We start from the raw sequence: 26,762 nt of genomic DNA on the forward strand, positions 1-26,762 counted from the left end.
AGGTGAACGGAAGTAGATGGAAACAGGCAGGCCAGAACAACTGTGGCAGCGGAAAGACGTCCGTCCGTGCGGAGCCAAAAACCAAAATACCCGAGTGTAGTGTTTGTTGTTCAGTTACCAGTTCCGGATGGTGTAGAAGTAGAAGACAGGTCAACATGGTGGCTAACTGGGAACATGTCTCGATGACGCTGAAACTACGAGTGTCACTTTTCGCCTTTCTTCTCCTTTTTGTCGCCTCTCTTGGCGACGACAGACTGCACGGCACACGAAGCGCCCGAGCCTCTACGGAGGAAGCAGTAGAAACTTACGACATATACTACCATTATGATGAACTAACGAAACGTTTACAGTCGTTAGCCCAGAAATACCCTCACATAGCTAACCTGTCGACTGTAGGACAGTCCGTGGAGGGCAGGCAGCTGTGGGTGATGCGGATCACCAGGGACCCCGACAGGGAGTCACCGAGGAAACCTAAATTTAAATACGTTGGGAACATGCACGGCGACGAAACCGTGTCCAGACAGGTGCTGGTTTACCTCGTGGAGTACCTGCTAACCAAATATGGGGAGGAAAAGCGCATCGCTGAACTGGTGAACAGCACCGATATTTACATCATGCCCAGCATGAATCCCGACGGCTTTGAGAAGTCCATAGAGGGGGACTGCAGTGGTGACAACGGCGGTCGAAATAACGCCAAAAATAAGGACCTAAACAGAAGCTTTCCTGACCAGTTCGACGGAACCACCTCGGATCCAGCTACTATCCCCGAAGTGATGGCAGTGATGAGATGGATCCAAGAGAAAAAGTCAGTATTTTTGGCGTTATTTGTCTTAAACACGCAGATTCCAGATGTTTTTGTCCAGTTATTTGAGGTTTTGACTCGTGTGGCTGTAATACTTTAGCTAATCTGTTTCCAGTTATTGTCTAGCTAGTTATGGAGATCAATAAGCAACTGCTATTATTTACTTATTGTTTGTTAGGACCTAATGGTGGGAGGAGGGTGGATTAGATCACCCTGTCTCTAGTGTTTTCAATGTTTTAAATAATATTCACAGAGTAAAAGTTGTCACACAAGCTTCACAGGCTCTTTGCAAAGAGGGAATACACCTCAGATCATCCTACAAATATAGACATTTCTCTTTCATCATCACTTTTATACAGAAAGGTTCACACTTTCATCCTGATTTAATGCGTACATGTCCATATGTGCCTTTCTATCGTTAAAGTCCTTGTTCTTTATAGTTATTCATGATGTTCAGCCAAGGATAATTTGAGGTGTCAGCAGTCAAACATGGCCAAGTCGATTGCTCATAACTCAGGCTGACAGTCTTTTTAGTGTTAGATTCTTTCTTTACTTCATGGCAAGTATAGACATGAACGATATGGTAACAAAGAGTTTTGGAGCACTGTGAGTTTTATGCTTTAAGGCTACTGTTATAAATCTGTCTTTATCTCCTTAGATTTGTGCTGTCAGGGAACCTGCATGGTGGCACTGTGGTTGCCAGTTACCCTTTTGATGACTCAGCCTCCCACCAGCAAGAAGGTCACTACAGCCCGTCGGCGGACGATGGTCTGTTTCGCCACCTGGCCCTGGTATATTCCCAGAACCACCCTGTAATGAAGACCGGTGAGCCTCACTGTCCTGATACGCCAGAAGAAACATTTAAAGATGGCATTACTAATGGAGCGGCGTGGTACGACGTGCCAGGTAAGACAGCCAAGTTTCTTTGCTCTTATTGATCTGTGCGGGGCAGAACGCCCTCAATAATCTATCGGGGTAAATGTTATCTCACTGGATTCGGCTGAATAAACTGTGCTTCGTTAATCATATCATGTTTGTTTCTGCTAGAACTAAACGTATGATGTCCTTGTTTGTTTTTGGACAAGGAAATAACAGTCACCTAAAACAGATGATATCTTAAAGTGAGAGTGCACCTGAAACAAACTATTTATATTGTGAAGTTTAAAGATTTTATCCTCCATGATGGATCGCAATTCAAAATATCTGCATTTGCATCAGAGAAAACATTATGTCACATTCCAAAAATGGCATGTAGCAAACCTTCTTTTTTTTCTTTCTTCTTTTTGGGATTGGTGATTCTGTGTATGGAGTTTTTTGTTTTTGTTTTTTTGTCCATCATTGAGTTTAAGATTAATTTAGATAAAGCTTCACAATAACTGCCTCCAAAAGTTCCCAAAGTTGTTTCCTGACAGATTTCTAGTAGCAAGACAGTGTTTATCTAGGATTCATTTACTTCACATCGCTGCCTTGTTTAACACATGCTGGCCGGTTCATAGCCTCTTTAATACATCTACATATAACAGAATAGAGGTCGTATGCTTAGTCCTTTGAAACACAAAGAGCTTAAGTGCTTGCAGTGCTTCGGGATTTTGACCCTACTCCAAAACCAGAAGTGCACTGCTCATCGTGTTTGTGTCTGCCAAAGCCTGTAATTATGCAACATTTTAGAGCTGGAGTCATTTTATGGCTCTGTGGGCTGAATCTTTTCAGTTGTCAGTACACTGCATGTATCAGTTTCTTACATGAGCTAAACTAAAAGCAGTTTGTTTTGTTTCCTTGACTGCAGTGTAATTTAGGCTGAAAACAAGCTCTTCTCTGAACCTGTGGGGCAGAAACTCAGTCAGCATGCCCCTCTCCACCTTTGTTTTGTTGGCTTGTCTGATGGGTTGGGAGTTGGTGATGTGTGTGGAGCGTCGGGTTACCACACCGCTCTTCCTCTGTGGGCTGTAGTAGATGTCAGGTTAGCGGTGGATTTGCCTCAACCAGATTAACTGCTTTGATTAAACTCAAGCTTTGCGTAACTAGCTTGTCTTTTGCTCTTTTTACTGGGGTGGCTGTAGGTAGAGCAGGTCATCTACTAATCAGAAGGTTGGTGGTTCAGTCCCTGGCTGCTCCAGTCCCCAGTCTGCATATTTAAGTATCCTTGGGCAAGATACTGAACCCCAGCTTGCTCAAAGTTGAGTATGAATGTGTGTGAAGAAAGAGCTTAGGTGTGTAAAACGGTGTGAATGTGTGAGGCATTTTTTGTATAAAGGACTCAAGTAAAGAAGTGCTATATACAAGCACTTGTTCTTCAAGTTTCTTATATGAGACCTCCTAGTTTTATTAATGTACCTGTCTTCTCTATATGCAAGTCTGCAGACACTTTAAAAGTCTGAGCTTTTTTATGCATATAGCATGAAGTTAATTCTGAGTATGAGTATGTATGATAAAGGTTTTATGTGTATAAAAGTATCTGTCAACCAGCTACTTGAGCAAAAATACTTGCGTGTCATCTGACTGAATGCACCTGTATTATCCCAGCTGATTTTATAAGATAAGATAACTCTTTATTGTCATTGCACAGTCATACATAGTACACTAGTACAATGAAATTGGAAAACTGTCCTACGTCGGCAACAACCAACCATGTAACACAACACAACATGACACGATACGGCACATCACAACGCAACACAACACAGTATAATAACTTAGTTAAAAAAGAAGAAGAAAAAGAAGTGTATTTGTATTACTGTTATTATTGCACATTAATTATTATTGCACCTTGTTATAAATATAAATATTATTATTATTATTACTGTTTTTACCGTTGTTAACGGTAAGTCCAGGTAGGTAGCCAGTCAAGTTTAGCTATTTGCATTGACTAGGGCTATTGCCCTGTTGTAAAAGCTGTCCTTGAGTCTATTCGTTCGGGACCTCAGCAGCCTGAACCTCCTGCCAGACGGCAGCAGCTTAAACACCCGGTGTCCTGGGTGTGTGCAGTCCCGTAGGATGCTGCGTGCCCTCTTGAGACAGCGAGTGCTGTACAGGTCCTTCAGGGAGGGAAGAGGATGTCCAATGATTTTTTGGGCCATGTTGATGACCCTCTGGAGTGCCTTTCTGTGTGCTGCGGTGCAGCTGGAGAACCACACACTGATGCAATATGTCAGCACACTTTCAATGGAGCAGCGGTAGAAGACGGTCAGCAGCTCCTTCTTCAGGTCCATTTTTCTGAGGATTCTCAGAAAGTGGAGACGCTGTTGGGCCTTCTTTAAAACCGCAGAGGTGTTAGAGCTCCATTGGAGGTCTGTGTCTATGTGCACACCCAGAAACTTGAAACTGGAGACCCTTTCCACACACTCCCCGTTGATGCTGACAGGCTGCAGCTCAGACTTCCTCCTTCTGAAATCAACAACAAGTTCTTTTGTCTTGGTGGTATTGAGGTCCAGGTTGTTATCTACACACCAATCTGACAGCCTCTGAACTTCAGCTCTGTACGCCTCTCATCTCCCCAGAGATGAGCCCCACCACGGTGGTATCATCTGCAAACTTGATGACTGCGTTGTCTGGGTGGGTACTAACACAGTCATGTGTGTACAGAGTGTACAGTAGGGGACTCAGTACACAGCCTTGTGGAGAGCCGGTGTTAAGGCTGAGGGCTGAGGAAAGATGAGGCCCCACTCTAACTCTCTGTACACGGTCTGAGAGGAAGTCTCTGATCCAGCGGCAGGTGGTAGAAGGAAGTCCGATTTCCAGCAGTTTAACTATTAGTCTGTCCGGGAGTATCGTATTGAAAGCAGAGCTAAAGTCAACAAAGAGCAGCCTGGCGTAACGGCCCTGCACTTCCAGGTGAGATATGGTGGTGTGGAGGTGTCTATGCACTGAAACTCTGAATATAAAGATGGCTTAAAAGTAAGCACTATTTGTTCTTGTTTCAGTTTGTCTTTTAATAGAACAATATTTGTTTACCACTTGGAGAAAAGGTAACACTAAATCATCACCTTAGAGGCTTAAATAGGAGGCAGTATATGCTAGTACTTGTCAGAAACACAGTGAAAGGAAAATTAATGTTCAGGTTATATATTATGGACCCTTGACTGAAACATCCACTATTTACTCAGTGGAGGTTCACATTGTTAGTATGAGTCACTTATTGAACGTCTTAGCAGCGATAGTATTCATATCTCACTGATGAAGGTGGTGCCAAGAACAACCTTTGAATTGACAATGGGTTCATCTGTCTGCCATGCCACAGTGGATGAAATGTCACTGCTAAAACCGGACTAATGGCAGATGATGGAAGCGGTCAGGCCATTGTGTGACGTAATTAGTCATCCAGGCAAAGCTCCAGGAATCAGGAACAAGGGATTTGTTGTTTGGGAGTCAGAGCTTGAAATAATAATTGTGCATAACATGTAATCATGACCTATAATCTTTTGACACAGCCTATTGTTCGTGTCCTCTTACTTTTGAACTGTGTTTTGGTTCATGTAACCAGATCTGGTGTTATTGACGATGTGTGTTGCTGTCTCCAGGGTCTTATCTGTTTGAAATATTTTTGGCTCATTTAGTTGCTGTCTGTGCTGAAAGAAACGCGTCGCTGCATAGACACTTACAAGAGAACAAGGTCCTGAATCTAATTTTACTGCATGAAAACACCGCTCCACTGCCACGATAATCTGACTGCTCTGCCAGTGTCTGAGTTCACTCACGCCTCTGATAACCACACTTAAAAAAAAAAAAAAAAAAAGTCACCTGACATTTATACTCTATGCCCTGGGTTGCTATCTTAAATGTTTGACTCAGCTTCTTAAATCATCACTCTGAGTTCAGGGTGTGTCACTGGATCCGGTACAGACAGGATATTTAAGGTTGGGGCTGCTCTTGGCCTTTTTGTGTGTTTGTCCTGCATATGCAGGATGTTTGCTTTTAGTGATTTGGTTGAAAGACAGCGAGACTTGGCCAAAGAAAAGCTTCTTATTTTTGTCATGTTGTTGCAGGCAGTTGGATTTACACATAGTTGAAACAGGGGAATGCCACTTAGTGCAATTATTCTACTTTAACAGGTGAGAGATTTTAAGACTTTTGTGCTGCTGGGTTGACAATGCCTCTGCTCACTGTGTGAACACAATGATTAAAGTGTTACCCTGACACGTCTAAATACACCACCCATATTCCAAATAAGCCCAGAGGCCATGCTTCCTATTAACTCTGTTTAGGATTGATGGATTACATATCGGGACAAACATTTTGGTAAAAATCTCTTCCCTAATCTGACCTTAAATTAAACTGAAGCTAATTCAGCATATTGAAAAAGTCAAATGTGGTTGGTAGCTTTAAAAGTCACAGTTTCAGATAGTTTACTTGTTGAGCTGCAGTTTTAATATGGTAAGAAGGAAGCTTTGTATTAAAGACTAGCTTTGGAGTCTAATTCTTTATGTAGACTGTTAAACCCCCTTATAAAATAAACTTTGGTGTATACACCATGTAGACACACAAATGATGACTATATTTTGACCCTCATCTTATGTAATGACTGTGTATTAGAAAGGGAATCTTTCAGTGGTTGGTATGAAAATAAGGTTAGAGTAAAGAGAGCCGGAAAAATGCATTTGTGTTGGTAAAGGAAGAATTCAACACTCTGCTTGTACCGTCCCTTTTCAGTTTCCATTAAGTGACCTGGCAGACAGTCTCTCTGAGTTTCGGGCAGCTGAACAGCTGTCGCTTCACGAGGGATGACTCAGAATAACTTGTATTTTTCCAAGGCTGCTCTCTGAGTTGAGTGTACCATATCACCATCTGTCCTTAGGGTGGAAGAGATCCATTGAGATTTTCATTACTGCATTTTTCTAACATAGTAAAGCCAATAATACAACACACAAGCAGATCAGGTTTATAAAATGGTCAGGAGTATGGCTATTTGGAAGGGTACTCAATGGGTTCTACAAGCAATCATAAAATTGCACAAATAATAGTAGTTCTATTAGTATTTAAAAAAAATGATGCAAGTAGTGCACACTAAAGTGGTGGTGAGTATTGTGACGAGGTGGGGGCTTTCCATACTTTTTAAAAAAATTTTCCTTCTCAGATTTACTTGCATGTGGCTTTGTTGTGCATCACAAATTTTGTGTGCCAACACTTTCTGTTGTCTTGTGGTTTGCATCTTCCTCACTGAGGCTGGTGTAAGCTGGTTTATTGAAATTTTGACAGACCCTCTGCCTCAACTGTGTAGGATGAAGGCAGAGGGAAAAAAGAGAAAAGAAGCCCATATAGAAACAATGAAACGTGTAACAACAAACACGAGTGGACACTTGGTAAGGCGAGCAGCCGCACATCATTGGCATGCAGCTTTGGGGGCAGAAGTGTCTGTTGCATTTGGTTCCCGGGGCCACCAAGCCAGGAGTCATGGAAACCTTCCAGCCAGGAAGCATCTGACTGCATGCTCATGTTCCACAGGGATGACCGGCAGAACAGCCTGCCCTTCTGTGTGTGTGTTTCTGTTTGCATTACTGGACTGCAAGGTGGCTTGCAAACCCCAGATGTCATGGCTTGTTGCCACACTAACTCCCTCTGTAAACTATGGCACTGAGGGGGACAAAGACCGACTTGAACCTTTCCAGACAGAACCTCTCTTATAATGAACAGTTCTGGCACTGCTGGATTACCGTTCAGGCCTGCATATTATGTGGAATATGTAATTTTTGCATCTTTTGCATGCATATTTTTAAATGTGACTTTAATATCGATTATGCTGTTTCTAACTTGTGCTTTTATGTACATGTTTTTTATGTTCTTGTTCTGTTATCCAGGAGGGATGCAGGACTACAACTACATTCATGGAAACTGTCTGGAAATCACCATGGAGCTGAGCTGTTGCAAATACCCTTTTGCTTCTGAGCTCCAAAGGGAATGGGATCTAAACAGGGAATCCCTGCTAGCCTACATAGAACAGGTAGATAAGAAATAAATTGTACATAAGATATGATGTGTCTTTTGTTTGTTTACATAAAAGAATATTGGCACAATCAACATCTCTGTAATGTAGTTTCTCCACTTAAGCCAAGTGTAAGGTTCTTTAACTTTCCTTGAAAATCATAATGCTCATTTAAGAAAATGCATACAATAAAAAAATGTGGAAAAAATGAGCCTAAATCCACAAAGATGGTATTTTCAGTGAATTAAAAAAAAATCATGTTATTACAAGTGTTTTGTAGATTAATACCAACTGTAGTCAAACCAGTGATTTTATAACCGCTGAGGGTTTCTTTGCACTCAAATTACTGCTATCTTCCAGGTGCACATCGGCGTTCGTGGCTATGTGAAAGATGCAGTTAGTGGTGCTGCCCTCAGCAATGTCAGCATTGTGGTAGCAGGCATTCGCCACAACCTGATGACAGGAAAATACGGGGACTACTACCGCCTTCTGCTACCAGGAACATACAACATAACAGCTGTGGCTCCAGGGTGAGTGCACATAACAGGTTTTTACAAACAGAGGTTATTCATTAGTGGAACCACTTAATGCTGGGTCAGATCTCTAGTTTCAGTTCAGTGACCAGTGACGGCCCAAAGGCTGCAGATTGCTCCCTGCTGGTTGTTACCCGGGGGTTTTTTTGATAGCGTTTAGGCTAGTTTGTAGGGTTAGACCAATCTTGATTTTGCTTACCGTATTTTCCGCACTATAAGGTGCACTTAAAATCCTTGAGTTTTCTCAAAAATCGACAGTGTGCCTTATAATCCAGTGCGCCTTATGTATGAATTCTGGTTGTGCTTACTGACCTCGAACCGAATTTATGTGACGTTCAAAAATCTGTCAAAAAATGTTTTAGTAGGACTTTGGTAAGCTACGAAGCCACACTGCTTGATGGATTGTCTGAGCATTACGGCTACTGTAGTCAGGAGCCTTGTGGAGTAATCTGGGTCCAAAACTCCGTCCGTTTCAGGTCCAAAGTCAAACGAACACTGCAGCATCACTGAGAGTTAAAAACTGTCTAAATTCTTTCATCTTTAATGAAATGATCAGCGTTGCTTAGGGCTGTTCGATATAACGATATATATCGGATGACGATAGAAAAACGTCTATCGTTTCATTTTACACTATCGTTTGTTTCGTGGTGTAGCAAAATAAACTGTTTACGGCAATATTTTTTCATTATTTTGATGGTCACTGTAGTGGCTATATTAATTTCCTAAAGTTCTCTCTTTCTCTTATATTTAATATAACCACACTACAGACGGACAAGCGCTTGTTTTTATGCGTTGTCGTTAGCAACAACGACGGTAAAACCACCTCGTGTCCGCTTGTTTATTTTCCACATAAACCTTTCACAATAAAGCTCAAGATCCTGTTGAGACTTTTCAAAATAAACTGAATCACGTGAAAGATGCAGAGTATTTACGGATGAGAAGCAAAAGAAGAGCCGTCAGGTGCTAAAAAATAAACCTTAGACTCAAACGTTAGAACAGGCTTTTCCCTTCAGCACGCTGTGTAATAAATACTCACAAAGAAAACGGCGGCCGTTACAACCTATGTCTAAAAATGTATCGTTTCATGCATCAGTTAAAACATTCGACTACAGGTACGCAACGCCCAGCTGGAAACACTTCACGCAAGTCGAGCTGCCCGAGATTCACAGAATTTACAGAAAATGTTACATTTTTGTGATTTATATCGTTATCGGACGATAGATGTCTTAATATCGGGATATGAGATTTTGTTCATATCGCACAGCCCTAGCGTTGCTGCTTTACCAGGTGTAACAATTCAATTCAATTCAATTCAATTTTATTTATATAGCGCCAAATCACAACAAAAGTCGCCTCAAGGCGCTTTATATTGTACAGTAGATAGCACAATAATAAATACAGAGAAAACCCAACAATCATATTACCCCCTATGAGCAAGCACTTTGGCGACAGTGGGAAGGAAAAACTCCCTTTAACAGGAAGAAACCTCCGGCAGAACCAGGCTCAGGAGGGCGGCCATCTGCTGCGACCGGTTGGGGTGAAAGAAGGAAAACAGGATGAAAGACATGCTGTGGAAGAGAGACAGAGATTAATAACAGATATGATTCGATGCAGAGGTCTGTTAGCACATAGTGAGTGAGAAAGGTGACTGGAAGGAAAAACTCAATGCATCATGGGAATCCCCGGCAGCCTCACGTCTATTGCAGCATAACTAAGGGAGGATTCAGGGTCACCTGGTCCAGCCCTAACTATATGCTTTAGCAAAAGGAAAGTTTTAAGCCTAATCTTGAAAGTAGAGATAGTGTCTGTCTCCCGAATCCAAACTGGAAGTTGGTTCCACAGAAGAGGGGCTGAAAACTGAAGGCTCTGCCTCCCATTCTACTTTTAAATACTCTAGGAACAACAAGTAAGCCTGCAGTGCAAGAGCGAAGTGCTCTAATAGGGTGATATGGTACTACAAGGTCATTAAGATAAGATGGGGCCTGATTATTTAAGACCTTGTATGTGAGGAGCAGGATTTTGAATTCAATTCTGGATTTAACAGGAAGCCAATGAAGGAAGCCAAAACAGGAGAAATATGCTCTCTCTTTCTAGTCCCTGTCAGTACCCTTGCTGCAGCATTTTGATTAGCTGAAGGCTTTTCAGCGAGTTTTTAGGACATCCTGATAATAATGAATTACAGTAGTCCAGCCTGGAAGTAATAAATGCATGAACTAGTTTTTCAGCATCACTCTGAGACAGGATATTTCTAATTTTAGAGATGTTATGCAAATGGAAGAAAGCAGTCTTACATATTTGTTTAATATGTGCGTTGAAGGACATGTCCTGGTCAAAAATGACTCAAGGTTCCTCACAGTGTTACTGGAGGCCAAGGTAATGCCATCCAGAGTAAGAATCTGCTTAGATACCATATTTCTAAGATTTTCAGGGCCGAGTACAATAACCTCAGTTTTATCTGAATTAAGAAGCAGAAAGTTAGCGGCCATCCAGGTCTTTATGTCTTTAAGACATTCCTGCAGTTTAACTAATTGGTGTGTGTTACCTGGCTTCATGGATAGATAGAGCTGCGTGTCATCTGCATAGCAGTGAAAATTTATGCTATGTCTTCTAATGATGCTGCCTAAGGAAGCATGTATAATGTAAATAGAATTGGTCCTAGCACTGAACCCTGTGGAACACCATAATTGACCTTAGTGTCTGAAGAGGACTCTCCATTTACATGTACAAATTGGAGTCTATTAGATAGATATGATACAAACCACTGCAGTGCAGTACCTTTAATACCTACAGCATGTTCTAATCGCTCTAATAGGATATTATGGTCAACAGTATCGAATGCAGCACTGAGGTCTAGCAGGACAAGCACAGAGATGAGTCCACTGTCAGAGGCCATAAGAAGATCATTTGTAACCTTCACTAAAGCTGTTTCTGTGCTGTGCTGAGCTCTGAAACCTGACTGAAACGCTTCAAATAAGCCATTCCTCTGCAGATGATCTGTTAGCTGTTTGACAACTACTCTTTCAAGGATTTTTGATATGAAAGGAAGGTTGAAATTGGCCTATAATTAGCTAAGACAGCTGGGTCTAGAGATGGCTTTTTAAGTAAAGGTTTAACTACAGCCACCTTGAAGGCCTGTGGTACATAGCCGATTATTAGAGATAGGTTGATCATATTTAAGATTGAAGCATTAATTAATGGCAGGACTTCTTTGAGCAGTTTTGTAGGAATGGGGTCTAAAAGACACGTTGATGGTTTGGAGGAATTAATTATTGAAGTTAACTCAGAAAGATCAATTGGAGAAAAAGAGTCTAACTTAACATTGATGGTACTAAAAGTAGCTGTAGATAATATTACATCTGTGGGATGATTATTGGTAATTTTTCTCTAATGATAAAAATTTTATTTGTGAAGAAGTTCATGAAGTCATTACTAGTTAACGTTAAAGGGATTGTTGGCTCAGTAGAGCTCTGACTTTTGTCAGCCTGGCTACAGTGCTGAAGAGAAACCTGGGGTTGTTCTTATTTTCTTCAATCAGTGACGAATAGTAAGATGTTCTGGCTTTGGGGAGGGCTTTCTTATAAAGCAGCAAACTATTTCTCCAGGCTAAATGATGATCCTCTAAATTTGTGACACGCCATTTCCTCTCCAGCTTACGAGTTATCTGCTTTAGGCTACGTGTTTGAGAATTATACCACGGAGTCAGGGACTTTGGATTTGAGGCCTTAGTTTTCACAGGAGCTACAGTATCCAGAGTCGTACGTAGTGAGGAGGTAAAATTATTAACAAGATAATCGACCTCTGTTGGAGTAGCGTTCAGATAGCTGCTCTGCTCTATGTTGGTACAGGGCATTGAAGATGATAACAGTGGGTGGATTATATTCTTAAACTTAGTTACAGCACTTTCAGAAAGACATCTACTTTGATAAAGTCTACTCTCCACTGCTGTGTAATCAATTATTGTAAATGTAAATGTTATCAGGAAATGATCAGACAGCAGAGGGTTTTCAGGAAACACTGTTAAATGTTCAGTTTCTATGCCATACGTTAAAACAAGATCTAGAGTGTGATTAAAGTGGTGGGTGGGTTCATTTACATTTTGAGAGAAGCCAATTGAGTCTAATAACAGATTAAATGCGATGTTGAGGCTGTCATTTTAGCATCTACATGGATGTTAAAATCACCCACAATAATTACTTTATCTGAGCTGAGCACTAAATCAGATAAAAGTCTGAGAAATCAGAGAGAAACTCTGTGTAAGGCCCAGGTGGACGATAGATAATAACAAGTAAGACTGGTTTCTGAGTTTTACAGCTGGGGTGGACGAGGCTAAGCATCAGGCTTTCAAATGAATTAAAAGTCTGTCTTGGTCTTTCGTTAATTAATAGGCTGGTGTGAAAAATTGCTGCCACACCGCCCCTCGGCCTGTGCTTGAGATTTCTGGTAGTTAGAATGACTCGGGGTGTTGATTCATTTAAACTAACATACTCATCCTGCTGCAACCAGGTTTCTGTAAGGCAGAGTAAATCGATTTGTTGATCAATTATTAAGTCATGTACTAACAGAGACTTGGAGGAGAGAGACCTAATATTTAATAATCCACATTTCACTGTTTTACTCTTTGGTTCAGATGTGGATACTGTATTGTTCTTTCTTTGTGATTTTTATGTTTAAGTTGTTTATTGCTGGTTTTGGTTTGTTTTTTGTCTTTTGGGAGCTGACACAGTCTCAATGGAGATGGGTTTTGGGGGGTAGCAGGAGGAGAGAAGCTGCAGAGGCGTGTAAGACTGCAACTCTGCTTCCTGGTCCCAACTCTGGATAGTCATATTTTGGGGGTTTAATAAATTGGTCCATATTTCTAGAAATGAGAGCTGCTCCATCCAAAGTGGGATGGATGCCGTCTCTCCTAACAAGACCCAGGTTTCCTCCAGAAGGTTTGCCAATTATCTATGAAGCCCACATCGTTTCTGGGACACCACTCAGACAGCCAGCAATTTAAGGAGAACATGCGGCTAAACATGTCACTCCTGGTCTGATTGGGAGGGGACCAGAGAAAACTACAGAGTCCGACATTGTTTTGGCAAAGTTACACACCGATTCAATATTGATTTTAGTGACCTCCGATTGGCGTAACCGGGTGTCATTACTGCCGGCGTGAATTATGATCTTACTGTATTTACGTTTACCCTTAGCCAGCAGTTTTAAATTTCCTTCAATGTCGCCTGCTCTGGCCCCTGGAAGACAATTGACTATGGTTGCCGGTGTCTCTAGCTTCACATGTCTGAGAACAGAATCACCAATTACCAGAGTTTGACCCCAGGCGGGTGTGTCACCGAGTGGGGAAAAACGGTTAGACACATGAACAGGTTGGTGGTGTACATGGGGCTTCAGTTTAAGACTATGCTTCCTCCTCACCGTCACCCAGCCGCCCTCTTTCCCCAGCTGCTTGGGGTCTGCCGGGGAACAGCTAGCGGGGCCTCACGCTATCTTCGGCTGCACCAGCTACAGGGGCCTGGCTAGCTACGGGTGAATGAAGGGTGCGGGCCGAGTCTCCAATTCAGTAATCCTGGCCTCCAGAGCTGCAAATATGCTACATTTGTTACAGGTATCATTACTGCTAAAGGAGGCCGAGGAGTAACTAAACATCTGACACAATGAGCAGGAAAGTGCAGGAGGGACAGGTGAAGTAGCCATGGTGCTAACGAGTCGGCTACGAGCTAAGCTAAGCTAGCGAAACAGTAAAGAGACAGTGAGTGAATACTTTGGCTATAAATTAGGTAGTGAGTACACAGAAAGGGTGATTCAGATGAAGCACGTTAAGATTATACTATGAAAAAGGGATGTATCAAAAGATTTAAATTAAATTGCTAAGCAGAAAAGCTACTCAGAAACACCACTGTGTTTGAGCAGGAACAGGAAGTGATACTCTACCACAAAGCGAGCGAACACCAAGTGACAGCGCCACCAAGAGTCAGGAGGACCAACCAGTCAGGAAGACTGGACAAGGAATTCAATTATCAATTAAGTTTAACATCCAGGCATCCATGAAAACAGAATTTATTACATTTAACGGAGTTAGAAGTTAGCAGGAAGTTAGCTCGCTAGTTTCCACCTAAACATGATATAGCATGTTCTGACTGAGAGATTTCTGAAAAAATTCAAACGTACCGCTCTGCTATCACTTCCAACGTAAATGAAGACAGAAAACTAAACAGCAGTGACGTTTGTAGGGTTACTGAAGTTGGGCTAGCTGCTATATAATGATGTACTACGTGATCGCTAGCGACACAGCTATGTTAGCATAAAATAAACGGTGAAACTGGAGAATGAATGCTAATACTTGTTTCGCTTAATGCGCCTTATAATCTGGTGCGCCTTATGTATGAAAGCAGACCCGTTCATCAACAGTGCGCCTTATGGGCCAAAAAATACGGTATATATAAGAGTAATGCTAGTTAGACTAATGTGAAGTTAAAAAACCCCAAAACAAAACGTTTTCTTAATTTCTTAATCTCAGGCTAACTATTGTATAGTAAGTGACGTGTGTCTTTTTCTGTTGCCTCAGGGCAACTATTATTCACTAAAAAAGAGGCATCTACCGACCATACACTATATGGACAAAACTATATTTGAATTCAGCTGTTTTTAATGAGTTATTCTAAGGAGTTGACTGAATAATAGTGTGCTATCTAGACAGGATTTGTTCTTCGGTTTTAAATCCACCCTGTATATATGATGCTGGTAACTGCAAACCCCACCGAAACCCTACGCCTTTAGTTGACGTGTACCTGCCTGGAAATGTAATGTCTTGTCGATGAAGCTCACAGCTATTGTAATTGGCTTATTCAGTGCTCTTGAATAGTCTTATGCATTTCTAGCTGTTACTTCAATATAAGGAAAATTAATCATATCCTCAATATCAGGGCTCATATGAGGCAAAAAAAAAATCTGGTACCGCATATAAAAGCCCGGACATGACTGCAGGATAACTAACATGTAAAACGTCACGCAAAAGTATGAATGCTGGTAATGGCTTTGGTCACTTACACAGGTTATGTTACGTACGTTCTAAAAAAAGCTTCTAAGTCAGCCATAATAGGATACAACTGTTGCAACAAACCAGCTAGTGATATTCATTTCCTCTTAAATAATTGAAATGGTATTATTACAAGACTTTCGGAACAATAGCAGGTCAACGACAGACCACAAAAAGTTACAGAATAGGGTCACTGAGTTCTAGGATGTATAGTAAAATTAAGTCTCCAACCCTCTGTTAACTTCCTGCGATATTAACATCAGCACAAAACTGTGTGCCAGGAACTTGCATGCGTTTCTATTGCCAAGGAGGCCTTGTAGGTGTAACGTGTAGGCGGTCCAATACAACATTTCATTGTCTCTATTATTTTCCTGTGATTGTCATCCTTCTTGCCAAGACAAACATACTTTAGTGCCTGAATGCAGTCTCTGCCATTTTTCCTCCCTTTTCCCTTAAAGGTAGTTTAAAGTGCTTTGTGCAGTGAATTGATTGGAACATTTAGCCAGATCAATTTTTAATTTGGCTCTCAAAGGCCATCAAATAATGAAATTTTGTCTGTGACTGAGATACTTAACCAAATGTACCTCCCAGAAGTATTATCTAACCATCGCTCTTTGTTAGTGTTTGTTAAGTAGTTTAAGATGTGTTGCACAAGTTACTTGGCAAACTTCCTGATTAAGAGACTAAAACTGGAACTACAGCTTAATACTTCCTTGTGATGGGCTCACATGTCAACAGGTTTACATTCCCACTGAGGTGTACACTGTAGTTATTGTCATATTATTCTGTAATTCTGTCAGTTCTCAGTCCTATTTTTTTTAAATCATTCATCATTCGTGAACTCAGGACACGTGATTGTTACATGTGTTGCATACTCAAAACCAGCTTTGTGGTAGTTCCTGTTACAGTCGGCCTCTAAGAGATCACATTTTCTCAACACATGCACACCATGCACACACATATACTGAAAACAATGGCAGTCACACTATTGCAGCTGATAATATTTGCATGAACTGAGCTGATCTCAGCTCACATGATCTGTGAACATGACCTGTTCAGCAGAAAAAACCCAGAGATTTCTAGCAGGATATCTCTCTCTCTTTTTTTACATCCTGTCCTCATTAGATTCAAATCTTTAATACAAGAACAAATACTAAATCTAATCCATGTTTACACACGTTGCCTGCATAGCAAGCTACATGACTCCTAAAACACAGACCTGACGTGCATAATTGGATTGCAACTTGATTAAAAGAAATGGTTTTCTTATGGTATTCTCAGTAGTAAATTGAGTTTCATAACAGATTAAATATCTTCAACATGTGCTTTGTTCACTGTGCAGGTACATATCAGCGACTGTCAGCAGTGTCGAGGTCTCTGAGGGCAAAGCAAAAGAGCTTAACTTTACCTTGACACCTGTGGTCAGTGAGGCAGCAGGTAACAGCACCACTGTGGCTACAACCTCAGTGCCGTCCATCAGCCATCCAGACAATTCCACTACCAGCTCTTCTGGCTCCACCCAGACTCCGGTGGTTACTTCTGTTTCTCCAACTTCACACCAACTGGCCAACCAGCCACAGGAATTCCGTCATCACAACTATGCAGACATGGAGCTGTTTCTACGGAAGTACAGCAGCGAGTTTCCTTCTATTACCAATCTTTACTCTATAGGCCAGTCTGTAGAAAAGCGCGAGCTGTATGTGATGGTCATCTCAGATAACCCTGATACTCATGAGCATGGTATGTGATGATATTTGCTTTAATGTTTTATTTCTTTATACCAGTAAATCTTGAAAAACGTCAAATGCAAACCAGAGAGTATCATTCTATCTGTTACACTCTCCCAGGTGAGCCAGAATTTAAATATGTGGCCAACATGCACGGCAATGAAGTGGTGGGTCGAGAGTTAATGCTCAACCTCATAGAGTACCTGTGTCGTAACTATGGTACTGACCCGGAGGTCACTGAGTTGGTCAACAACACCCGCATTCACATCATGCCTTCGATGAATCCCGATGGCTACGAGGTAGCTGAGGAAGGTAAGTAAAAGGGTCATGTGCATATTCTTCACAGGCAGTAACAATTAACACTGTCATACTGTCATACATACTGAGCATGAAGTGCAGCATGACAGGAAATACTTTATCATACCAGTCATGCAGGATGCTTGACTTATGGCTTTTGGAAATGTAAGGTGTAACCTTACAGGCCTTAAACAGTAATTTGACTAAGTGTTCCTTGAGTCTGTGGCTACTATTAAATTACTGCCTTTGCTAATGAAACTGCATTACAAACTGACCACACCACATTGGTGTATACTTGATATCTTTAGTGGTCACAAAGAAAGAAGCAATTGACCCTGGAGATAGAAATATGAGGAGTAGCTGTTCTTCTCAGCAGAATTATATTATCTCCTTCCATGCTACACCGTCTGTGTTGAAATAGCTTTCATTTCCCTTTGTTAGCACGCAAGTGTCCACAAAAGGAAGTGTATGAAGTCACACATAAGTGTATGACTTAAGGGAAAGTTTGACAGGGCACATCCTCTGTTTGCTAACAGCTACTTTTGTTTGCCTATGTAAGGAAGTGTTGAGGAGGAGGAGCCGAGGATGTGTATATGCTGTGGTTACCGATGCATGTAGATGGCTGCTCACCGGTGTTTGTTTCCTGACAGGTGATATAAGTAGCTACAAAGGGCGCAACAACACCAACAATTTTGACCTGAATCGCAACTTTCCTGATCAGTTCGCCAACATCACAGAACCCAGACAGCCAGAGACTAAAGCTGTGATGAAGTGGCTGAAGAGCATCCCTTTCGTCCTGTCAGCTAACCTCCATGGAGGCACGTACTGTACAGTGGTGTTTCAGTGTCACGGCCAGCTTTTGAATGTGGTGATCTGCTAAGTGCTGTTAAAATTTTTAATATTTTCTATGTTTTGTGGTTATGATAATTATTGTTTTTGGTAACAAAACATAGTTTTAGGTTCACAGACTACATTTTCTTTCCTACCCACAGATTCAGATATCAAGATTTTAGTGTGTGTGTGTTTTACGCTGTATTATCTTTGTTGTGCAATTCAGGGTCCTTGGTGGTCAACTACCCCTTTGATGATGACAAAGATGGGAATAGTTTCTACAGCAAGTCACCTGATGACGAGGTCTTTCAGCAGGTCTCTAGAGCCTACTCACAGGTAACTGGACACCGTTGCTGTGGGAGCTGTTTGAGGCTGATGCTTATAGTTTCAACTTTTAGTACTGATGGAAGCTCATTGAAATCTGTGGAATGATTGTTTGAAAACTTGACGACAACAACAGTGATCATTGTTTGGTTTTACTTGTATGCAGGAAAATCCTCTGATGCACCAAGGACACCCCTGTAAGGACCTGTACCCTAATGAATCTTTTAAGGATGGCATAACCAATGGTGCCCAGTGGTATAGTGTTCCTGGTATGCTTACACCTTTCATTAATCTTAGCATACTGCATGTTTTAAAAATTCACAAAACCCTTTTATATAAGAGGTTAGCCTTAATTAAGATCTACTTGAATTCTTCCTGGCAAAGATTAAGCAAAAAAGGCATTAATGATGCCTTCACAGATATACCCCATGCTGTGTGCACTACTGGTACTATACTGTCACATATGCCGCCCTTAAGATGTGCGGTGATACCAAGCTGGGTGGTTTTTCTCCTTCTCAGCCTGGAGGACTCTGCTTTCAGTTTTTACAGAGAAGATTTCAATTTCTTGTTGGTTAGACCTGAGGGATAGTTTTCTGCTTTGCCCTCAGTATGTCTTTAATAACAGAGTGGCCAGCTATTTGCATGTGAGAGTGTTGGCACTGCATCAGTAGTAGTTAAACTATGTTTTCTGGTAAGAAGGCAGGGAAAAAGTGTTCCTGAGACAAAGCAGTGCAGCTCAAGGGCACTAAGGTGACTTGTAGTTCTAAAGTAGGTTTTGGCCTCGTCACCGGAATAAAATAAATTGTGATTTTTATTCTATCAATGTGTGAATTGTATATTTTTAATGTAGAAAAGAATTCCCTAATTTTTTTTTTTTTCACAATAACTTTTTTATTATTTTTTTATGTTCTATTATGAAATTGTCAGATTATTTACCCACACAGTTTCTCTAAAGTTTGATATGACTCTAAAAAGGAGTGCATTTTTTTTCCAGGTGGCATGCAAGACTGGAACTACATAAACACCAATTGTTTTGAGGTGACAATTGAGCTGAGTTGTGTCAAATATCCTCTGGCCAAGGACCTGCCAAAATACTGGGATCAAAACTGGCGATCCTTGCTTCAGTTTATACACCAGGTAGTAAACATAGATCTCAACATTATCCTGAGCCTTCAGCGTAATTTTGCATTCACTCATGTGTATGTGGGCATTTACGTCTTTAGGTTCACACTGGCGTAAAGGGCACAGTTTCAGATATATGGAATGGTACAGGAATTCCCAATGCCACCATTAGTGTCGAGAAGATAAACCACAACATCACTACAGCTCAGACTGGAGATTACTGGAGATTGCTGGTCCCTGGGACTTACGCCATCACTGCCTCTGCTCATGGGTAACAGCTTTATTCAAAAGGAAAAACATAGTAGCCACATGAAATCTAGTTCCAGTATATTTTTGTTTTATCGCGACCTTTATTTCTGTTATTCTGTTATGTTGTCTAGTTATAAGCCTGTGACGATCTACGCCACAGTCTCAAAGGATCGAGTGGAGGTGGTGGACTTCAGACTGACATCTGTGCGCTCAGAGGGTAACCGTCATTCTTCCAGTGGCCCCCGACCCACACAGAACCCATCTGAGAGGGAGTTTCAGAGCTTAATCAAGGAGCTCTCTGTAGGCCAGGGTTTGGATGAGTTGGTGAAAAACACAGCCGCTGAGAGCAACTTCCGCTACCGACCCTCCAAAGAGATGTCGGCTTTCTTGAGAGGCCTCACGCTTAACTTTCCCCACATTACATCGTTACAGAAGTAAGAAGATTTTATTCTCCCCTAAACTGTGAGTTTGAACCAGTCTTTATTTTACTGCAGTGACCTATATTGTTTCTTTTTTTTCTTTTCTATGTCCAGCCTGAGCCAGAGTGTGGAGTATAGGAACATATGGGCTTTGGAAATCTCTAACAAACCAAGAGAATCTGAACCGTCCAAGCCAAATATTCGCTTTGTAGCAGGGATCCATGGTAATGCCCCAGTGGGGACAGAGCTGCTGCTGGAGTTTGCTGCCTTCCTGTGCATCAACTATGGCAAAAACCCAGCCATCACCAAGGTGTGCCATGAGACCTCTTTATGATTATAACAACAGCATTTTTATCAGCTCTTTTCGGCTTTAAGGAACTTTAAGCTTGATTTATTTCTCAATGAAAATTTAGTACCTGTGAATATATGACTGTAATTGTTCCTTATCCATTAATTTTTTTTCTTCTCCAGCTGATCAACGAGACTCGAATTTTCATTGTTCCTTCTGTAAACCCTGACGGACGAGAACGGGCTGTTGAGAAGCAGTGCAAATCTACCCAGGGCTTGACCAACGCTAATGGCAAGGACCTGGACACAGACTTCTTTGGTCAGTTGTCTTGATTTCTGCGTGTGTGTGAAGCTGAAATGAAAAACAGATTTAAAAGATCAGCTCTTCAAGTCAAGATTTCTTTTGAATGTGAAAAAGAAATTATTGACATTTACATGTACAATTTACAAAAGAAAAAAGAAGATTGTCCAACATCTCATTTTTTTCTCTCCTCTTTAACAGGCAACGCATCACAGCGTTTGGTGGATCCCCAACCTGAGACCAGAGCAATGATGAACTTCATTCAAAGCCACCGCTTCACTCTGTCTGTAGCCCTTGATGGAGGCGCCCTTGTTGCCACTTATCCTTATGACAAGCCCGTCCAGACTGGTAATACCACTATGACAAGAAACAAAAAGTATATTGTGTATAAAAATCTGAGAACACCAGGATAGATCTTTGCTGATGCTGCATGAGTGCAACGTGACTTTGGGCACCACTTTTCACACATATGAGATTCAGGAAACATTAAAATTAAATTGTTTGAGTTTGGAGAAAGTGACATGTGAATTCAGGTAGGAGACACACATCCCTTGTGGGCCTTTTCAGAAACCCAACAACACTTGCTGTAGCTCATCATGGATGACACTGTGGGCAAGATTTACTAAACAGGGAAAAATAGCATGTGACCCAATATTCAAATAGCGCTCATAGGTGTTGTTAGTTTTATGGGTGATTTACAAAAGATGCACTGTTTTTCAAACACGGGGGTGGTCAGTGCATTTCAGTATCAGCCACAAAATACAAGCACGTCAGTGTATGTGGGCCTATGTATAGGTCGAATGCTGACTGGTTGAAAACTAGGCTGGAAAAATGAAAGCGGTCAAGACACCTTAGGGAATAAGATATCAAAGTTAAAATAAAAATACAGAAGGAGAAGCACAGATTGTTGCTGCAGTGGACACTTTTCATTGTTTTATCACTCGGTTTCACTTCAGCTCTGATCTTATAACTTTGCTCCTCTCTGTCAGCAACAACACAAGCGAGAGTAGCCCACAGACCAGTTGTTTGTGACACTGCCCCCTGGTGATATTAAACATGTAACTGATGGTCTGTAGAGCTGATCGCAGAACCATGTTTTCCCCATTACAGGCAGATAAATAAATCATTTGAAAACAGTTTCCTTAACATCGCTGGTTTCACTGTTTAATTATTGAATCAATTATTTTGTTTTTCAGTTGACAATGAAGGCACCTTGAAGTATTTGGCAAGTGTCTATGCCAGCAATCACCCCAAAATGCACCTTGGGGACACTGAATGTTCAAATAATGGGCAGAGTAAGTCATACGACTGCTACATATTCTTGTCATGTCGGTCATACAAATAAGTGGTTAATGGCGAAGGTTTGCTTTACTCAGTAGGCAACATCCCAGATGGAGTTATGAGAGCAGCAGAGAGAGAAAGTCACCTGGGAAGCATGAAGGTAAGTGTGTGTCTGTGCTGTCATTTTCTGTATTTAAGTTGGCATCCATCATGTCATTGTGTACAATCTAAAAACAAAAGGCACTACTTCATATTTCATTGGAAATGGAGTCAAGAATGTTTGTTTTGAAAACTTCCTTGACAATTCTGAGAGTCTTGAAGTTCTTTTGGAGTTATTGCTCAAGTGAAAATGAGAAGTAAAGCATAGGAAATGCATCAACTTATGTCCACATCTCCTTTCCAGGACTACAGTATGGACTTTGGCCATTGTCCAGAAATCACAGTGTACACTGGCTGCTGTCTGTTTCCTCCCGCTGAGCAGCTGGCCACACTCTGGAATGAGAACAAGAAGTCTCTGCTAAGCATGTTGGTAGAGGTATGATGCATGATTTTATTAGGGAACTGCAGCAACATTGACATTTATTTATTTATTTTAAAAGTTATGGCTGCTGTAATACATAATTTGTATTTTAATGAACTGTCATACAGCCACGCATTTCCCTTTGTTTCTGCTCCTTCCAGATCCATAAAGGTGTGCGGGGCATAGTGAGAGACAAGAGTGGAAAACCAATTGTTGGGGCGATCGTTATACTGAACGGAGGAGTGAGACTGTTTACTGAGGAAGGCGGCTACTTCCATGCCCTGCTAGCTCCTGGCAATCACAATATTGAAGCAGTTGCTGAAGGCTACCAACGCCAGCGTCAGAAGGTACTCTCTTCAATAGAATGTACTTGCTCGCAGGAAGAATAATATAATAGTTTACTGCTGTACACACAGACGCACACACGGTAATTATTTGTTGTTCAGACGTTTATCATGAGGAGCTTCATTTAAAACATTTGAAGCTTTTAGTCAAAAACATTAGAAATATGATTATTACAATCATCCCACGCAAGGATTGCAGATGGACAAAATGAAGCAACATAAAGACACAGAAATAAGAATAACACTACTACTACAGGTCTCATTTATGGTCTATATCTATGCAAGGTGTGGGACGTAGTAGACAAAATCTCTCTATCACCTCCACCTTTCCTTTTGGATGCTCTGCCATTTGAAGCATGGGGTAGGCCAGCTCTCTAAACAGATTTTCCTTGATGGTGTGTCCAAGCTCCAGACTGTAGGCTGCGAGCTTCCCGCATGGCTTAAAGAGCAAGGGATCCACCACCGAGTGATAAATCTGCTGGTAGTCTCGTACTGTGAAACCGTGGATCTTGAGCTCGTCACTGGAGTTTTCCTCTTCAGTAGTGACAACTCTGTTGGTGCGTGGCAGGTCTAAAAGATCTGGAAGAGCGGCGGCATTCCTTATATATCTGTCATCCAAGGGTTCTTTATGGTCCGTTTCTTTTTGCTCCCACACAAGGTGCAAATCGTAAGCTGGAGCCAGCAAATATTTTCTCTCCTTAATCGTCTCACCATATTTCTTAGGACATCGAATACTCTGCCTTAGACCATAGGGCCGCATCTCATACCTCTGGAAAGAAGAGTGGTGTCAGTTTTAGTTGTGCCCCTTCAGGTTCTTTTGCGTGTTTATCATATATATTGCAACAAAAATATACGGTTACTGGGGGGAAAAAAGAAACCATTAAGGTACTTACTCTTTGGTGTATTTTCAGTGAACATCACTAAAAAATGATCTGAAAATGTGGTTTTAATCCTTAATTCCTGAACTATAAATCCAGCTTTCCCATTTTTCTTTACACTGGATTGTGAAATCGCTTCTTTGCAAGTTGCAAAAAGTAAGTCCTTAGATTCTTGTAATTTAGCTCTGGGGTGAGTAAATTTAGATTTTTATGGGCTAGCACTTTTTCAGACATCAGACACAACCTGCACCAGATTATACAAAGCAGGCACACCTGCAAGTGGCTCTTGCTGATTAGATAGTTAACAAGCCCAACTTTCCTAAGGAGCTTCAGCAGAGTGCTAAAAACACTTTACCTCTCTGACAAAACAGCTCGATGTTTTCTTTTTGATGCAAGTTTTAAGTCCTTTAATAAAAGGACCAAAAAAACCCTAATGAAACTTTTAAATATTTCTGCTATCTTTTAGGTCGTGGTATCTTCCTTTGAAGCTGCTAACTCCATCATCATAGAGTTTGACATGGACAACAACATCTTTGGCCTTCCCAGAGAGTTCGTTGTAGCCAGTGCAGGTAAGCATGTTTTATAATGCAGCTTTTTGTCACCTGCTGAGCTGACGTCACATTAATTATGTTCCTTATTTATGCACAAGATAGATTTTCAGTGTTTCGGTAGATTACGTATTTCATATTAAGTCTTAATGGTGCTAAAATCCACTGGCAGTAACAGTAGATCTCAGCTCTTTTAAGCAAAAGTGTAACTTTATTAAATTTAGAACGAAGTGTGCATAATGATAAGTCATGCGTGCATATTCTGTTCCTCCCCATAGCCGCTACCATGACAGCACTGGTGGTGACGGCGTGCATCATCTGGTGCGTGTGTGCCGCTAAGTCTAATCGCCAAAAAGATGGCTTCCACCGTTTGCGCCAACACAGAGACGACTATGACGACGAGATCCGGCTCAGCTCTATGGGCTCCAAGAAGTCCCTGCTTGCCCATGAGTTTCAGGACGAAAGCGAAAGCGACGAGGAGACTTTGTATGCCAACAAAATCTGAGGAACACGGCAAAAGTTTGTTTGTTTGCTCGGTGTTTTATTTGGAGCTCAGCCCCCTCCTCACTGTCTCCCAAAGATCAAACCCCTGACCCACGAGGACCACCATGAACTCGGCCTCCGTCTCTCTTTATGGCCAATATGAAAGGGATGGAGCCGGTTTCTGTTACACCAGTATATTCTGAGGACCCTCTCCCTGCCATCCTGTTGGTGTCTGCACTGCAGGTCCTGCTTTTTTTCTTTTTCCCCTGCAGATATCTCTGATCAACTTGTTCAACATATGGAGCGAGGAAGAAATTAACAAAAGGAGGGTGGAGAAAGGTGTTCACTCCACCTTTGTCCTCATCCAGCCCTTATAGCAGCTTGCTTCTTTGTTTTTTTTGTTGTTTTGTTTTTTTTGTTGTTATCCGAGCCATCCAAGAATCCTCTAAGACGACCACACATCCTGCCCGGTTGAGACATCAAGCCGAATTGTCCAAATAACTTTAGATAAAAGTGCGTTATTTTCTTTGTTTCTCCTCACTGATGTCTGTGAGCATCATGGATTTATTTTTATAACTGCTTTGAATTAGAAAGTAGGTTATTTCTGTGTCCAAGCCTTTGGGAGACTGAATCCAGTTCTGTGCCTTCTATAAAGTTTACAGTCTCAGTCAGGCTGTAATGTGTGGCAGAAAGTAACATACTGGAAATATAATACCATAGTTCTGGAATTTGATCCATCTTATACTCAGGTGGAGTGAAAGAGAAACTTTTTTTTTTTTTTTCTTTCTTACCTCCTTCTGCCGCCCCCCTCCCTTCCAAAGAGGAGTGGAACCATCAGGGAGAAGGTTACAAGGCTTGAATGAAATGTTTACCAGAAAGTGGAGTGTGGACTTGATAGGGTGGGCGGTGATGTGGGTTGGGGGGACTTGCACAAATTGGAAAGAATCACCCTGAATTTTTGGCCACAAAAAACAATGAATCTTTCAATCTGTAATCATAAAAAGAATGTATTTTTATTTCCTTTCTGTTTTAACAGTAAGTTTGTTTGTAAGATAATTTATCTGTATATGGAAACTTACTACTTTTGTGGCTATCACATTTTGATCACAGATCACTATATGTGTAATCTTTCACTATGATTTGAGTTTTTATCTGAATATATTTGGTATTTTTGCCTTTTTTTTTTTTTTTTTTTTTTTTTTTTTTTTTTGTACTAAATATTTTGATCACAATGAAAACCAGGTTTGTCCATTCATGACTGTGTAAAACACCCATACCACACCATATAAAGGTTTTATAATCTTATATCTTTCCTGACTTATTTTAAATTGCAGTGATTGAGTTAATTATGAGTTTGAAGTTTTTTGTGTTGGTACTCCGTCAGAGACCCTTTTGTCACTGTGTGAGGAACAGTGACAGCTGGGATAAGCTCCAGTCCCCAGCAGCAAATCACTGCGCTGGATCGTTCATCGGTAAAGTATCTCTTGGGTTGGAAATTCACTCTGTGATTTCTTTACATGGCAGTAGTTTGAAGCAATACGTGTGTGTTCTCTAAAGAATTTGCCCTGATTTTCAGTTTGAGAAGAGATTTCTTGACATCTGTGTAGGGAGATACTTTTGTACATTATTTTTCTTAAACTGTGTGTGTGTGAGAGAGTGACTTTTTTGAAGTTAAGTGCGTGCCACAGTCGGGCAGTTTTGTGTGAACATTTTATATGAACTGGAATCAACTGTAAATAATGTTGGCGATTGTAAGAGGGGGAGCATCTCATGTTAACTATGAATCAACATGCAACATTCAAAATCCTCTTTATGATGTGCACAAAAACTCACAGAACACAAGCAAATAAAACTTCTCACAACACA

General features: G+C 41.2%; 2 protein-coding genes across 3 annotated transcripts; one reads left to right on the forward strand and one right to left on the reverse strand.

Moving 5' to 3' along the window:
- On the forward strand, positions 1–26,762 carry cpda (carboxypeptidase D, a). 2 transcript variants are annotated; one of them, XM_031746687.2, is made up of 21 exons: positions 1–805; positions 1,461–1,708; positions 7,594–7,736; positions 8,079–8,248; positions 16,627–17,024; positions 17,132–17,323; positions 17,959–18,126; positions 18,366–18,475; positions 18,630–18,732; positions 19,458–19,600; positions 19,687–19,856; positions 19,966–20,268; positions 20,368–20,563; positions 20,725–20,860; positions 21,044–21,190; positions 22,039–22,137; positions 22,219–22,283; positions 22,527–22,658; positions 22,805–22,990; positions 24,332–24,434; positions 24,692–26,762. In XM_031746687.2, the coding sequence occupies exons 1-21, from the start codon at positions 156–158 to the stop codon at positions 24,916–24,918; spliced, it is 4,089 nt and encodes a 1,362-aa protein (XP_031602547.1). In that variant the 5' UTR covers positions 1–155; the 3' UTR covers positions 24,919–26,762. The 2 variants fall into 2 exon arrangements, with proteins under 2 accessions (XP_031602547.1, XP_031602548.1); XM_031746688.2 differs by having other exon boundaries at positions 22,222–22,283.
- LOC116325715 (uncharacterized protein C22orf31-like) lies at positions 22,998–24,323 on the reverse strand. Its single transcript, XM_031746690.2, has 2 exons — positions 23,881–24,323; positions 22,998–23,756 (listed from the first exon to the last, which is right to left on the reverse strand). Exon 2 carries the CDS (start codon positions 23,745–23,747, stop codon positions 23,247–23,249), a length of 501 nt encoding a protein of 166 aa, XP_031602550.1. The 5' UTR covers positions 23,748–23,756; positions 23,881–24,323; the 3' UTR covers positions 22,998–23,246.

Source organism: Oreochromis aureus, linkage group 14, assembly GCF_013358895.1.
Source record: "Oreochromis aureus strain Israel breed Guangdong linkage group 14, ZZ_aureus, whole genome shotgun sequence".
NCBI lineage: Eukaryota > Metazoa > Chordata > Actinopteri > Cichliformes > Cichlidae > Oreochromis > Oreochromis aureus.